This window comes from Pelodiscus sinensis, chromosome 1 (genome assembly GCF_049634645.1).
Source record: "Pelodiscus sinensis isolate JC-2024 chromosome 1, ASM4963464v1, whole genome shotgun sequence".
NCBI lineage: Eukaryota > Metazoa > Chordata > Testudines > Trionychidae > Pelodiscus > Pelodiscus sinensis.
In genome coordinates this window covers 119,677,007-119,694,026 of record NC_134711.1, presented here as the reverse complement: position 1 = coordinate 119,694,026, position 17,020 = coordinate 119,677,007, and the positions used below count along the sequence as shown (strand labels likewise).

The 17,020-nt window shown below is 42.3% G+C and overlaps 1 protein-coding gene across 2 annotated transcripts in view; it reads left to right on the top strand.

The window, feature by feature from the left end:
* The first annotated feature begins 7,007 nt into the window (after positions 1 to 7,007).
* ITPR2 (inositol 1,4,5-trisphosphate receptor type 2) overlaps positions 7,008 to 17,020 on the top strand; it is a 319,703-nt gene continuing 309,690 nt past the window's right edge. The window contains exon 1 of one of the 2 annotated variants that reach the window (XM_075898803.1): positions 7,008 to 7,719. In XM_075898803.1, coding sequence (XP_075754918.1) covers positions 7,628 to 7,719 — 92 coding nt within the window. In that variant the 5' untranslated portion in view covers positions 7,008 to 7,627. The remainder of the gene's footprint in view (positions 7,720 to 17,020) is intronic. The other variant, XM_075898795.1, reaches the window with a different exon arrangement.

The following is a 17,020-nucleotide window of genomic DNA, read 5'->3' as shown; positions in this document are numbered from 1 at the left end:
GAGTTATTTCCAAATAACATTCACTGTAAAACTTATGTGTTCCAGCAGTTTCTTAATGGACTAGGCTTATAAAAAATCACATTTACTGTGTTAAAATATTTTTGGGGGAATGAATCTCTTTAATCATAATTTTCAGTACTAAAAAAAAAGACAAGTTAACCCCAAAAGGAGAAAGAGATAAAAATTAACCCACATAGCTATTTTTAAAATTTATAAATCAAGAAGTCATGCAGAGTTGTATTCTGATATTAGCTGTAAACAGAATAAAACAAAGCATTGCCAATAATAAATCTATTCATGAAGGTAGTGCTGAATAATCTATCACATCTTTATCTGACCATTCTTAAAACAGGTCATATTGGTCATCACTTTCTTTTATTTGTGCATCCAAAAATTCTGTAGCATCATCATAATCAAGGACACAGGTTAGTTGTATGGTAACATCCACAGAAAGGTAATCACTATGTGGTCATATAGGAAGTCATAATTGCTTACCCCTAAAAACTAAGACCATCTTGTCTTAAATCATCCTTAATGATACACAGTATGAGATAAATATATGGAAAAATAATAGTGACAGCTTGGCCCATGCTACAAAATTCAGATCTGGATTTCAAATATCAAAATGTTGTTGAATGTTCAGTGTCTGGTTTTAGTCTGACCAGCAGTGACAGTAACTTAAAATTTCTTACAAGTACTGTTCTATTGCAAACAGGGTTCCTGCCAGCTCCAGTTTGCAATAGAACAGTATTAAATAGCTTCCTCCTGGATTTTGCTTGCTGCTCAGTCAGCTCTTGGCTAGAGTTGTGTACTACGGTGCACCCACTTACTTTCACCTCTGATTCTGACTCATTATAGAGACAGGAAGTAGCACCAATAGATAGGGTCCAGAATCTAAACTGTGCTCCACCTCCCTTTCAAAGTTCATGGGTGTTGGGAATCAGGATTTTGGTCTTGTCGCATCTCTAGGTGTTGCTTCAGCAGCATTCCTTTCCAACTTTACTCTTGCAACTGGAAAGCAATATACCCTGCTTCCATTAAAACAAACATCAATGCTGCTTATTGTAAAAGCCTCTATTTGCCCTGGTCTGCTGTCACTGGAATGCTGTGTATCTATAGTTTTAAACAAGAGGTGCATTGTGTAGGTGCAGGATGAAAGTCTTTTGAATTAAGTGTTTTGCATAGCAATGAAATACCATGCTTCTCTCAGGAACTTTTCACTTTATACAAGAGGGGAAGGAAGAGCAAGCATCTATCTAAGAATGAGATTTTGGAAAAGGAGTTAGAATGTGATATCAGCAAACTTACAGTCTGTTGTATAGAATTTAAAAATAAAAATTTAAAGCCGATCTTGCACATTTTTGCACCTAATTTTTTATTTGGATGCTATTATTGACATTTAGACAATTCAATGCATATGCCTAAAAGCTGATTTGAGCATCCAGATCTGGGATTTGGAGATTACAGTCAAACTTCCCTATGGCAAAATTGGATCCCTGATATTGCCTTTTCTTTCCCCAGATTTCATATTAGATGTCCCTCTAAATTTAATTGAAAACTGCTCTTTGTATGAAAATAAATAACGAAGTTTGAAAGAAATTTGAGCAGGACAAGACTCTGCCTTACACAATGCAGGGTATTTGTTCACTGAAGCACAGTTTATCAACACTAACTGGTGACTTTTTTTTGCATCTGAGCACAATTTAACAGAGAGGTGTGTATTTTTGCAACAAAGGATTAGCAAAGATGAAAAAAGGGAAAGTTGTTCTGTCTATTGACTCAGCAGCCTCACCCTCACCTTGAGCTTGATTGCAAAGTTAAAAAACCACAAAAATAAACCTTCTTTTACTCCTATTTTATCAACAAGTTTTGCTTAACTTTCATTCCAGAGAATGATCTAGGGATAAGAACGGCCATACTGGATCAGAACCATGGTCCATCTAACCCGGTATCCTGTCTTCAGACTGTGACCAGTGCCAGGTACTTCAGAGGGGAATGAACACAACAGGTAATTACCAAGTGATCCAATGGCAAAATTCCATCATCCTCTTGGATCATATTGTACTTTTGTACTTTTTTGGGGGGGGGGGGGATAAGCTTTTTATGAAAAAAAGTCTCAATTATATTTTTCAGCCACTATCTTCAAATATTTAACATTCAAAGATGATCAACCATTTTTAGAAGAGGACTAATGTTTATTAATGGTGCCATATTAGCAACCCTCAAATCTGAAGTTTTCTAGCTATACACAGGCATTAGCAATACCAACGCCCCTTAGATTATTTTCCTCAGTCCACCCATTGACCAACAGATTTGACCCTATTTTGGAGAGAATCCACCTAATCCAGCAAAGCACTTGAATTTGTAGGTAACTTTGAACATGAGTAGTCCAGTGACTTCAGTGAGTCTATGCGCTAATGTTGCCAGCCCTCCAGGATTGTCCTGGAGTCCCCAAGAATTGAACATTAATCTTTAATTAAAAATGTCATGTGATGAAACCTTCTGGAATTCATCCAGCCAAAATTGGCAACTCTACTAATCACTCAGGGTATATCCTGAACTCTTTTGTTAGAATCGTTTTAGCCGAGTGAATTAGTGTAAGGGGCACTCAGAATTAGTGATAAATGTTGAGGAAATGGGTGGAGACTGCCACTTCATTTCACATATGTCCCAAAGTTGCCATGAGATGGTAACAAGTTCTAGATGCTGCCACCTACCAGGCCAGATGTGAACATTTGGCTTAGAAATGAAATGAGTTGGGACACATGCATTGGCTTTCTTGTTGAAAGAGACAATGCAATGTGCTCCTATATTCTGCAAAACAAATCACAGCAGGTGGCACCATTTCTGTCCTATCAGCCTTGTTTCTGCCCCCATTTTCTTTAGTATTTAAAAAAGAATATAAGCCAGTTAACCCTCTCTCTTGGAATTCTTGAACTCAAAATAACAGGATACAGTGTATATAAACACTGTAAAAGGGCAATTTACTCCCAGGACCATCATATGACAAATTTTTAGACCAGGATGAACAGTAGTTGAGGCCAGGCCAAATTCTAAAGTTTTTATTCAGGAAAAACTCCCATTGACTTGAACTTCAGAATTTCCTCTTCTATTAATAAACACTGATGCAGGGCCATTTATGTATGTGTCACTCTGAGAATATAGAAAACACAATCCCTATCCTGGGGAGTTTATAATCCAATCAAAAATGCACTAATATTTCACTTGTAGCTGAATTTTGAGTTGATGACAAGCCAGCTTCAGTAGTGTGTAATTCAACATTGTTCATATCAGGATTCATAATTTTATTTTGCTCATTTAGAAGATCCTCCATATCTCCACTCTTCCATCTTAGTAGTCATTTCCACAGTGAAGTCTATCCAATTCTGAAGGAATTTCTACATAATTTTGTTTCACCTATGTATCTCTTTCACTTGTTCTTCCCCCATCCTGGTTCCCTATACAATTTTAACCTCCATATTTTACTGTTCTGTCTTCTTTCCCTGTGGTTTCTATCACTTTCCTCACTACTCCTAAAACAGTATCCCAATCAGGAATGTCCATAGGCTTTATGAGGCCCTAGATAGTACTATTAAACTGGTGCTGCTATGCCCGATGACAGCTGAGAGAGTGAATATGTGGACAAAGCTGGCAACGGGGTTTGTTGCAAGGGAAGGTTGGTATTAGTGTGGTATGTCCTGTGGTTGTTGGTAAGAATCATCTTGAGGTTAGGAGACTATGGGTCTGTCTCCCAGAGCCTCTCGGAGTTTAGTATCCTGTCCCAGTATAGGTTGTAGTTTACTGGTAATGTGTTGGACAGGTTTAAGTTGGGGGCTATAGGTGATGACAAGTGGTGTTCTATTGTTGGTTTTCTTGGGTCTGTCTTGAAATAGATGGTTTCTAGGTATTCGTCTGGCTCTTTCAATTTGCTTTTTTATTTCTCCGTGTGGGTAGTTGAGGTTTATAAATGCTTGGTAGAGATCCTGAAGTTTCTGGTCTCTGTCAGTGGGATTAGAGCAGATGTGGTTGTATCGAAGGGCTTGGCTATAGACGATGGATCATATGGTGTGTTCTGGATGGGAGCTGGAAGCATGTAGGTAACTGTATGAGTCAGTGGGTTTTCTGTAGAGAGTGGTGTCTAATTTTCCATTGCTGATTTGTACTGTGGTGTCCAGGAAATGGATCACTCATGTAGAATGGTCCAGGCTGAGATTGATGGTGGGGTGTTGGTTGTTAAAATCTCTGTGGAATGTCTCCAGTGTTTCTTGGCCACACGTCCAGATCATAAAGATGTCATCGATGTGGTGTAAGTAGAGAAGGGGTAAAAGGGGACGGGAGTTGAGGAAACATTGTTCTAGGTCAGCCATAAAGATATTAGCATACTGTGGGGCCATGCGGGTACCCATGGCTGTGCCACTGATCTGGAGGTGCCCTTTGAACTGTATATTCTGTGTATGAGTAAGGAGAGCCCTGAACCCAATCATCATCTCTCTAACAAAAAGCTTTTTGAACCTGCAGTTGGCTTGGTGTGTGATGGACCCCTCTGTTGGCACAAAGTCCTATTTTCTTCATAAGGGCTCTCTATAGTTGCAAACCATGCAGACTCCTGTGGCAGGAGTGGGCTCTGGATTTGCAAATTTGAGTGCACAAATATTTTATTTGAGCACATTGTAATTTAAGCACCTTGCATGTATATCATAAGTCTCATCAGTCCCCAGTTATGTGACATAATGAGCTTACTGTCTGTGAACATTTCCAACATTTTCTTGTCTTTTCTCTAAGGATTGTATGTATTGGGGAAGATCGTCAGCTGATAGAACTTGTGATAACTTTAGAGGGAATGAAAGCAATTTATACTAGCTGAAGATCAATCCCATTATCTTTTGTTTTAAAAAAATACCTTTGGTGTAAGGTAGGTTCCATAAAGCAATTTAACATCTTAAAGTTCCATTACATGAGAATTTGGGCTCATATTTCTCATAACTGCTCCTATTTGTTTCTTATTCTAGACTAGTTTCAAGCCCTTAAACTGTAGATTTGGTCCTTTAGGCTACGTCTAGACTGCAGGCTTCTTGCGCAAGTAGCTTTTTATGGAATAGGTCTTCTGAAAAAACTTATTGTGCAAGAGAGCATCCATACTGCAAAAGCGCGTAGAAAAAGCAATGAGCTTTTTCGAAAGTTAGTGTCCAGACTGCCTGGATGCTATCTCGCATGTAAGCAGTGATTGCTATTGACAGAATGGCTACCAGGGCACCTGTGCTTTTTCCTCTTCCCCCTTCTTCCAAAAAAACTCCCTCTTCCCGTCCACACATGCCTTTTTGTGAAAGAATTTACTGTTTTCAATTTACTGTTGAAAGAACACGCTTGCAATGCGGACGTAACTCCAGTTTTGTTGGAAAAACAGCAGTTTTTCCAACTAAACTCTGTAGTCTCGATATAACCTTATAGTGCTTCTGTCTACTCTGTTCAAATTGCATGTGTGTGCATGTGTGCACGCACAAACTGCAAATGCCAATTTGTGATGATGGCTTTTAAGTAAGTACATAACGCTAAAAAGACACAAAATGAGAAAATGTAGTGAAAAAATTTCAGGAGGAGGAATGTGCAATGTTACAGAATCAATTTTTTAAAATGCTAAAGGAGTAAAGCTTTCTTGTGCCCTCATAATAAAAATTCAGCATTTTCAGACGTCAACATGTACATTAATAAACAATGAGAAAACATCGGGCTTTTGTGAGGGTGGGAAGTTAAATGAATGAAAAATAAAGCTGGCATACTTTCAGTTTGTTACTCATTCTCAAAAGGTTGAAGCCTCTCTCTCGCAGTTGGGTTTTCTCACCACTTTAAAGTATGCAGTAGGTCATCTTATTCATTTGACCACTAGGGTGCACCTTACAGCTTGCTTTGAAGAGGTTTGTGCTTTATACTATCAATAGCAATGGCAAAATAACACAATTTTGAGGCCTTGTGCCCTGCTTCTCAAATGCCTATTGAGCATTTTTGTCTGAGTGGAGACAATATGACTAGGCCTTAAATTAATATTTTGTTTTGATATAGATCTTTCTGGACCTCCTATTTCTCAATCAGAATTTTGACCATCCTTATTACATCATTGGCCACTTGCTAGAGTTAGGAATTGTAATACCTAGTGGTCAGAAAGAAGGGTAGAAATTATTTTCTTTTGAAAGAAAACTTTATTTTTATTGTTTTTATAAAAAACACAAACACATCAAAACATACATAAACAACATGGAAATAGCATATACATCACAACATTCAGTTTTAATTATTAGTAAAACGTGGCACCAAACAACCCAGAACCTCTAAAGGTAATATAGGGCACCAATTATTAAAGTGACTACATTAAAAAAAAAGAGCGAGAGAGCGAGAGCATAACTATAAGCAGTAGGAACTGCTACTGCAAAAGTCTGCAATGGTTTCTTGTGTGACCAAGAGAAGTTATTTTCAATAAAAGTGATTTGGTGCTTGAGGTCTGCAACATGTTAAATGGAAGGTTAAATGAAACATTTTGGAAAGGCTGGAAGCGCCTGAAAGAGAATGAAACCCATTGAAAAAGCAGAGTAGGAGAATTACACATAGAGTAAATTTGGAGTTCTTTCTCCTCCCTTCCCCAGCCTGACACGTTCTACAATTAGGAGTGTGGTTTCAAACAATAGGAAGCCACCTTGCCAAGTGACTCACTAGCAACGGGCACTGGTGCTTGCGGGGGGACACCCATAGGGGCAGGGAGAGGGTATGTGGGGGGACCCCACTGATCAATTAAAATGTTGGCAGGGCCATAGAGGAGCAGTGTTAGTATGTGAATGCTCTCAGGAGTCGTCTATGCTCACGGGTAAAGTTCTGCCTCGGGAAAGCACTGTGGGTAGGGGATGCGAAGGATGACTGGGTGAAGCTGAGGCTTACAAATAAAGAGCGTGCCCACGCTGTAAACCAGAGACGCATCTGTAGAGAAAAGGGGAAATCCGCTCCCAGCCGGCGCAGGCCATTGAGAAGCAAGGGACGGCGGGCGGGCGGCAAGGGCAGCGCACCAAACACAGCTCTGCACCCGCTATGCCAGGCCCGGAGAGCTCCTGCCGCTCACAGCGGCCAGCCCCCGCTACTGGGGCTCACACCTTGCTGCCCGGGGCTCCTTGCCCTTTCCCCCTCTCCTGGCCCAGCGCTGCCGCGCGCTGATTGGCGGGCAGGCCCGCGAGAACCCCTCCTCCCGGGCGCTCAATGGGAAGGAGCCTTTGCAAAAGTTCAGGGGGAGAGCAGAGCCGCTGGGGCGGCCGGGGAGAGGCGGCGGGCGGGCGGGCGGGCGGGCGGGCGCCAGGGGGGAGCAGGGCACGAGAGTCAGGCGGCGCAGGTTGCCCGAAGGACGGTGCTAGAGGAAGCCAGACCTGCCCAGCGGAGCGGGGAGCCGGGCATTGCAGCGGCGGCGGCTCATGCCAGGCTCCGGCCGGGGGGAGGCAGCTGCTGCCACCGCTTCCCCCTTGGCTCCTGCTTCGCCCGCAGCTTTGCAAACAAGCTCGGATCGCTGCCGAGGGGGCCGCCCGCTCGTGTGCGCCCCCCTTCCTGCCCTCGGGGCTGTTCTGTGACCAGGGGGCCGGACTGAAAATGAGCAAAAATGTCTGACAAAATGTCCAGTTTTCTGTACATCGGGGACATCGTGTCCCTCTACGCGGAGGGCTCAGTCAACGGCTTCATCAGCACCCTGGGGTAAGCCAAGGGCTGGGGCTGTAGGGCTGGGGGGGGGGGGGGGGGAGGAGGGGGTCGGTGCGTGAGGCTGCTCGCTCGGGGCCGGGCATGTGGCTGGTTTGTGGGACACTTCTCTCCCCCCCCCCCCCCCCCGCCAGTCAATGTCAGGCTGTGACTTCTGGCTGCGGGACAGACCCGCGGAGAGCGCATTAAAACATTGCAGCACAGGAAACAGCGGGGATGTGCGGCTGGGTAGCGCCAGCAGCAGCAGCAACTTCACAACCTTCTGTATCGAGAGAGATAAAAGTAGGAAGTGATTTAAAAAAAAAACAGTTCTCGAAAAGGCCTGGGGAAGTGGAGCCCAGTAGCAGCTTTGCTGGTAAAAGCTCGTTACCCAGCGACACTGTCTCTTATTTATTCCCTCACCAGCCCTTCTCTCGATTTACTAGCCCAAACTGATTAGGTTATGGAATACAGTTAGCCCTCTTTACACTCCCGAATCAATACAGGGAAAGAAGAACTTTCCATGGATTTTAAAAAACAACAGCAACAAAACCAAGCTAGGCCTATTCTTTTAAAAAAGCAGCATATCCTTCTTGAGACTGTTACTGAGTCAGACTTGCTAATCACATACATTTGGCCAATCTTGGAAGCATTAAGATGTCTGGAAGATGTATCCTCGTGCAGCTGTTTGTCATCCTTTTAATAATTAAGCCATCAGCACTTGAAATCCAACACTGTTCTGTCTAAATATTTTGGGGCTGGTGATAGTTTACCATCATGTAGAGCCATGGTGTCCAGCACACTAACCACATGTGGCTATTTGGCCAGTTGAGTGTGTTTAGTTCACTATAGTAGTAGCCACTGTAGTGGCAACTGCTTCAGAACTGGTTGCACACCACAGATGTAAAAGTCTCCAGGATTTGAAAACCAAAAAGCATTTAGAACCTGCTGGGTTTTAGCTGATGTGAGTGAAACACTGGATCCACAAAACATGGCAAAACTCCCGTGGACTTTATTAGGCACAGGATAAAATCCTAGACCCACTGAACCTCATAAACCCTGGATTTGGAGAGTGTAGACCCACTTCTGAGAGCACCGTGAAGAAGTTAGATAACTTAGTAGTGTGAACAGAAGAAGTCCTACCTTCTAAATTCTAACAGTTTGAGTGTTCATGTTCTATTGAGAAATGGCAAAGAATAATTTCTTATTAAAACCTTATGCTTAAAATATTAATGTAGGCATCACAAAATATAGAAATTGTGTGTTTTCTGATATCTCCTAATAAGTAATGCCATTATCACGTGTATCAAGTTGGGTGTACGTGGCTCTGCTCTTGCATACATTCGTTTACTGCTTAATATTAGGCACCTGAGTAGACCCAGGAATTTCAGTGAAGCTCTTTCAGTTGTTTAAAGTTAAACATGTGTGTTAGTGTTTGCAGAATGATGATCTGAGGACTTCCTTTTGGATGGTGCTGAGCACTTACGACTTCTGTTTAATCTAGCTGAAATTTTGTCTGACAGCTACAACGTGTGCCCCAAAATTGCACCCTTCTCTAAGGAGGGGTGTAGAAGGAGGGCTCTTTATGACTGTATTTAACTCTCTCTCCTCAACTTGCAGTTGCACATTTTGCAAGAACTTAATTCACAGAGAAATACAATTCTTTAAACAAATACATTAGGAAAAGGGAATATATTTATATTCATTATTTTTTAACTGCTGCTAAAGGCATGCAGTGGTGAAAACTTTGAATTTCTTGCTCCCCTTTTTAGCCAGCTTCTTAAAAATGCTTTAGCTGCACTTGTCTAGTGTTACTTTTGTTTATCCATTTGGTGGTGGATTTGATTTGCCCAGAGTCATATCTGTTTTTAACATTGATCAGACATTTAATTTCCTGGGGATTATTGTCTCTTGTCTTCCTGTCTCTCAAAAATGACTCCCTGAAGAAAAGCTACTTCAGAAGTTGTCATTCACCTGACTTTTTTGAATCATCCTTTCAGTTTTATTTTTAAAAAGATCCAGCACGGAAAAATTCTACAGACAATACATTATTATAAAACTATCATTGTTATAGGGAAATGTCCAGAGTAGTAGTCCCCACGGATGTCAGCGGGAGAGTTAAAACAGTGTCAGTGATTTTTGTAGCAAGTCCGAAGCAAATGTGTCTTTAATGATCTGTTGTTACAAGCCAGAAGATATTTCTGTGAACCACAGTGATTCTATTGGCACATATTGGAAACAGAGTAGCTCCAAAACTAAGAGTTCCAGCTTGGGTTGTTTTTTAAACAGCAACTATTATACACCGAGAACTATATTCAAGTTAATAGTTAAGGTCTAATCTGTACCAGTGGAAGGTAACAAAATTTGCTGTTGAGTTTGTGACTTCATCCTCTGCTATTTAGCCCAGTTGTGCCTAAGCATTGCAGAACATCAGTAAGATTGCTTATATTCTAAGACTTCTCTTACATCAGGAAGTGTTGGGGTATAGTAAAGACAGAATGGAAGCACTAAAAATGAATTTCTCTGTTTTCTGTCTGTCACTTAGAACTTTAAGGGTATTGGAAAGCAGTTGGTGTTCATACCTTTCATCTTACTTCCTGTTCACTCTCTTCTTCTGCTTGCAAACGTCTTTCCATGATGTATTCCTCTGCCTAAATTTAATGTTTTTCTGCTTCCACTTATAACTCTTTGGTATTCGTTTCAGGTCTCTGTTTTGCTGACCACTTGGAATTTTAAATCCCAACTCAAAACCTCTTGTTTTGTGCACCTTCAAATACTGTAATGGGATCTTTCTCCCTATTGTTGCAAACATTATATTTCTTTCAAGTTAGGATCTCTTGTTGATGGGCTTGTTGTATTGCTGGGGCTGCAGGTTTGTCAGTAGTAAAAATGTCACAGGTAGGATAATTTTTTCAGTGTATGACTTTAATAAAGCAGAGTTTTCAAAAAGGTGGGTTCCTGTGGGAGATTTGATGGGGAAGGAGCCGGGCCAAATTTGAGTAAGTGGCATTGGAATATTATGTAGGATGTTGAGCAGACCTGGGAGTGTTATAGCATCGTACCTTTAAAAATATGTGCCAATGTTTGCGATCTATTTTCTAAGGGTTGATAGCAGCCACACAGGAATGGTTTCATAAGGAGTAAGATCTGGTAAGAATTCTGCTAGGAAATCTGCCCAGCTGAAAGGGGAGCATGTTGTGGTGTGTGGTTGTCCCTGAGTTCCTTCCCCTACATTCTCCCAGATCTTTTTTCCATTATCGAGAGCATCTTTCATATGCAGGTGCTTATGTGTCTGGAGAAAGCCTGGAGTAGGCAGTGGAACTGCTGCTCTCATCACCTGGCTGATTTGGGTTCTCATTTCCACATTTTGCTACCACCCTGACTGCATAGCAAATGGTAGCCATGTACCCCTAAATTTTCAGAGGTGCGAGGAGAGGGAGATAAACTATATTGTCACTTGGCATATTAATTATTATTTAGTCCTCCAAGTAGCCTGTCCCAGTTGCAGTAATTTTAATTCCAGCTCAAGTTGTGATAGTAAAGAAGAGACTTGATTTTGTTTTGTTGTAAGCTGCCAAAGGCTAACTGTTCCTTACTCAACATACAAGTGAAGCAGATTTATAAATAAGACAAATGTGCAGAATGTCTCTCTTAGCAGGGAGGTCTGTCATGTAAATGAATCATTCAGTTCCGTAAAGAGTGATGTCCAAGTAAGCTTGTTTGAGGAATGGAGGTTTTCAGTGGCTGCTTAATTTCACAATGCCTGAAAATGTGAGCAATTGGTAAGACACATGGTGCACTGACTCCTTTTTTTTTTAAATTAATTAATGTTGGATGAGCGAGAAATCAGTATCAGTTTCTAATCAGTATCTGCTTTTCTGAAAAAAAAAATGTTGGAAAAGCAGATGTTTTGTCGGCATCTCTTTTAACTTCATTTCATGAGTAAGAAGGAATGTTCCGAAAGAGGGTTTTTGCTGACATTTGACCCTGTGTAGACGGACCAAATGTCGGAAAAGCCTCTTTTGGAAGAAAAGCGGAAAAAGATTCACAATTTGCGTATCTTTTTTGGGCTTTTCTTTGTCATGTAGACATAGCTTGAGTCTGGAAATTAGTGCAGTCAAGCTGTCTGGAGTGGCTCATGAGCGTGAGTGCCAAAGTGGGCGAGAAGATCTTTTATTGCGTCAGCTTCTGCTGGTGAGAGACACAAGCTCTGACATGTACACTGAATGCTTCCTCAGGTCTGGGAATCTAACTCAAGCTGTCGAGAAACAGGATTCAAACTGGTTGTGAGAGCTATACGTGAGTTTCACCAGCTGAACATCAGGTGTGAATTCCACAGGGATCATAACAACCTTAATGTGGAATCAGAGTCTGTTCCCTTGGGCACCGCGGTTTATGTTGCCACCAGGCAAGTCTGCCTTCGTGGTTGGTTACTTACAACAAAATGTCAGCACTCTTTAGGTTACTCACTGTGCCAAAGGACCAGTCATGTATCTCAGGTCAATTACACTTCAGATGTCAAACCAGAGACAATGCTTGTAGCCAATCATATAATACTATGTAATAATTTATTAACTAAGGTCAGGTCTGCTTTATTAATTTGCATCAGTCTTACTCTGTTGCTCAGGGTGTGAAAAATCTATACCCCTGAGTGATGCATTTATACCAATTGAACTCCCAGAGTAGACAGCACTATTTACATGGGGGAGTGTCTTCCCTCGATGTAGCTATCGCCTCTTGCAGAGGTGGATAAACTGCTACACCAATGGGAGAAGCTCTCCTATTGGCTTGGCTTAGTGTCTTTACTGAACCCCTACAGTAGACTTGCCCTAAAAAAAAGAAGTAAGATTTGTTTACAAGGTTAAAGCAGGTAAACAAAAACAACACAAATGAAATACAGTTTATAATACAACAAGATTGAAGTAGCTTCTATGATATGCAAGCTGTGTGTGTTTTTTAGGGTCAACCCAAGACAAGTAGCGTAAGGTTCCCTTGCTCCGATTTAGAAACACTTCTCTCTCCAAACCCCACGCAGTGTAGTGCTAACTATTTCTCTTCGAGCGATTTTTATTTCCTTCCCCCAGCTTTCAAACTGTGATGGGCTTTCACACGTATCCCTCACAGGTGTGGGGGAAGCAGCCAACAAAGTCTCATTCAGTGATGCTTCACAATGATTTTACTGGTGTCTGCAGGCCTTTTGTTGGGGAGGTGACACCAGTTGTGGTAAAGTAGTATTTCGCACTAGGTCAGGCTTTTTGGTTTACAGTCTCAGCAAACATTTTAGATGGTTGCAGAGCAAACACTTAAATATTGCCTTACAAGATACTGATATTGCAAATAAGAGTATGAAATGCTTACAGGATGCTGCATGTATTAATGTCTAAACACTTTTTTATAACTCATGTATCTATTTTAACAATATTAAGAGACACAGGTGAGCCAGACTGGTTTCCAGCTATGCCTTTCAGTATTTAGTGAGGCCTAGGGCCTTGGCAGAGGCTGACACCTTGTCTGCCAGTATCACAAGTGGTACAGATACTCAGTATTGCACCCCTAATTTACTTTGCAGGCACAATTTGATCAAGGCAAACAGCAACCAAAAAGAAGGCTAAGCCTCAATCCTGCTGAGAACATGAGTCTGGAGTCAGAGGGTATTTTATTCTCCAGATCCTGTCAGTTGTGGTCTGCCATGCTAAGTGTGAATGAGTGTGCTGGTTTTGAGGGTGGTGCAGATGCTTGTTGAAGAGCTTTTGTCTCGCTGAGGTATTAAAAGTTCAAGAACTTTGTTGCACTGTAGGTCTCTGTATCATAAAATGACTAGCTCAAATTCTGCTTCAATCAGTGCAGTTACTCTAAATTTACACCATGTAACTGAGAATAGAATTTGGTCGATCAAGTATTTATTGTTTCAGCTATGTGGTAAATTGCATTTCAGACAAATAGCTATTCCCGCTTAAACACAGCCCCTAATGTATATTGTAAAATCAATACAAATAGCTAGTAGAATAACCACAAAATTCACAGAGGGTAAATGTATAAATAAAACTCTGTGGCTTCCATTCCCTGCAATATGATGTGTTAATCAAAGCCCTATATCCATGTTAATGCTCCCACTCACAGTAACAGCTATAGAATACTCTAACTTCATCATCATTAACAACCATGGGCTCAACACCCGTTGGTGTCTGATGCCTCCCTCACTATTTCTTTCCCTGTCCAGTGTGGAGTAGCTTGGTGCTGAGCTAGTCTACAGAAACTAATCTACTATATCATCTACCCATTCTCTGTGGGGTCTGCTTCTCCTACTCGGGCCATCCACTATGCCAAACACCAGGGTCTTAACTTTTCGCTCAACGTTCATTCTGCAGAGATACCCGAAAAGCTGTATCTTCCATTGTATAACCTTCTGCAATAGGTTCTCTTTTGGCTGTATCTTCCTATATAATTCCTCATTGGTGACTTTCTGCATCCATCCTATTCTCAGGATCTTTCTATAACAGCTCCTCTCGAATGCCAATATCTTTCTCTTCAAATCTTTCTCACATCCGTACAACATGCTGCTAAATATGTGTTTTCAAGACACTCAGCTTCGTTGCTAAGCTAATCGCTTATGCCTATCTGAAATGTTTTATTGGTGGTGCCATCTTTAGTTAAACTGTAACAAAAGGCTTCACCTGCTCAGCTGTCATGAGAGAGCTTTATGTGATGAACTCCAGAGCTGAAACGTCTAGATCAGAGGCTTTTGCTTTTTGGTAGCAGAGCATACGCTTTCAACATACAGGAGCAAAGTACAGTATCCGTTTCAAACAATTTTATTTGCGAGGGCACTCACTATGTGTGGGTACTTTCTGAATATTTAAGTAGTACTGTCCCGACTCTGAGGAGCTCACCATCTAAGGACAGACAGACAAGTATACAGACTGTAGGGGAAGGAGGGAGAAAAAAGGCAATTGACTTTTATACACTAGTTGACTCAAATAGCTACAGGTCGGACCTCCCTTGTCCGGCACCCTCGGAACTTGAGTGGTCCCAAACAGTGTTGTTTGCCAGCCAAGGGGAGGTCAAGGCTCCCTACCCGGCTGTAGGTTCTGCTACCGGGTGGGGCTGTGCTCCCTGCTGCTGCCTCCAGTCCCACACCATGCCAGCCCTGGCAATGGCTGCGCCTTCCCAACTCCCCTGCTGCAGTGCTGGTCCGGGCTGTGTGCCTAGCTGATTCTAGCCCTGGCGGGGCTGAACTCTCTCTCTTCTCCCCTCCCTCCCCCCACCCCCAGCTGGGACTGCACTCCTGCACCATGCCAGCTCCAACTGAGGTGCTTCCCACCATGCCAGACCTGGATGAGCATGTGCTTCTCACAGTGCCAGCCCTTACTGGGGCTGTGGTCCTGGCCGCCGGCCCCGCTACCTCCAGTCCTGGCTAGGGCTACTCTCCTTGCCATCAGCCCTGGCTAGGCCTGTGCTCTTCCCCCATACTGGCCCCTCTGGGGCTGGGCTTCCCACTGCCTGGGCTATGATTCTGAACCTGACTAGCCGGTCTCTCTGGTCCAGCAATATCTGTGGTCCTGCTGGATCACAAATGTTGCCAGGCCAGAGAGTCCCAGATTTTAGAGCTTCAACCTGTAAAGCAGAATGGATACGGTGAAGAGGAACTTAATAAGGACAAGAGGAGGGGCCTTGCTAATACTGAAAATTCACAGTAGGGTTGCAGGAGATGGGGAGGGGAGAGCATAATTATCCTCTCCTTAGCCTTAGGAAGAAGTCACTAATATCTAAAATTAATTGTTGCTATGTTACATGTTGCAATGTGTAATTGATTTAAGAGCCTAAGTCCTGTTTCCTAAAGGATTTAGAAGCCAGAATCCGTTTGACAGTCATTGCCTAAATACTTTTAAAAATCAGGACCTCACTGCGTTGTGTCTCTTTCTTTCCCACACACAGGGAAGAGATTTTTATATAAAAAACACTTTTTACTTTTCTAGGTACTCTCTCTCCAACAGCGCTACTTGCATGTACTGACTTCATTGGGAGTCAGAAGGTGATCTGTAGAAGATCTGCAAATCTATGGTTACCTGCTTTATATCTGCCAGTATTTGCATATGTGCATGTGGATATCCATGATTCATTTTTGCAGACATGGATACAAATTTTGTATCTAGAACCCTATTGATTTGCAGATGTCTGCGGGTATCTTCATCCATTGGTATGGATGCGGATACCTATGGTCGCTTTTGCGGATGTTTATACCAGTTTTGTATCCGTGCAAGGCTCTACCCATAGAGGGATGGGTAAATTACAAACCAAAATCTACTTCTCAATGTGGGACTCATCAGCTAACTGTAAGGATTTAAAATCCTTAGGTGCAATTTTTTCCAGTTGCCTTGTTATATAGAAGTTTGTGTTGCAGCAGCCATTGTGGTTGAGAGCAGAGATTGACCCACTGACTTGTAGTGAAGAAAGGATGAGTCTTGACATGTTGTTGAGTCAGAGCCGTTCTTATCACTGGAATCTGTTAGTGTTCTGCCCTCTGTGGGTTTGTCACAGATGGGGAGATATGGAACACTTTGCGCAGAAAATTACATCTGCTTTGTAGAGTTAATTTATTTCTTGGGGGAGGGGGTGAAACAGATTGTTTATATAAATATCACTCCTTGTATTGCCACAAAAGTAGGATGTTAGTTAAGGACCAGAAACACTTAGGCTCTGTCTATACTCGTGGCTTCTTGCGCAAGAACATCTTGTGCAAGGGTTCTTGTGCAAGAAGTCTTGCGCAAGAAAACGTCCTCACTGCCATGTGTGCGCTGTACTTTTGCGCAAGAGCGCCCATGGCAGTGTGGACGCTCTCTTGCGCAAGAAAGCTCTGATGGCCATTTTAGCCATAGGGCTTTCTTGCGCAAGAAATCCCTGCCGAGCGACCGCACTGCCCTCTTGTGCAAGAGCTCCTGCGCAAGAGGGCTTACACCTCTTGTTCTTATTAACGTGGGCAACCATGTTCTTTAGAAGCTCTTTTGCTACCATACTTTTGGAGCGGAGTCTTGAAATTGGCTGAGGTGTTGTCCTAGAGTTGGAGATGGCCCTTTTGGTATCCCCATGAATAGATGGTCAAGTTATGAGTCTTTGACAAACTTCAGTTTGCACATAGATACTTCTTAGAATTTGCCTGCTGAATTCACCAAAGATTCTGTCTGGTGTATATGCTCCAATCACTCAAAGCTTCTAGATGCTTACCAGACAGCATGTTTCATCCCTACAGAATAAATAAGCATACTTCATTGCTGGGGTTAAAGGGATAGAGACTGACTTTCCCTGCCATTGCTCCTCACTG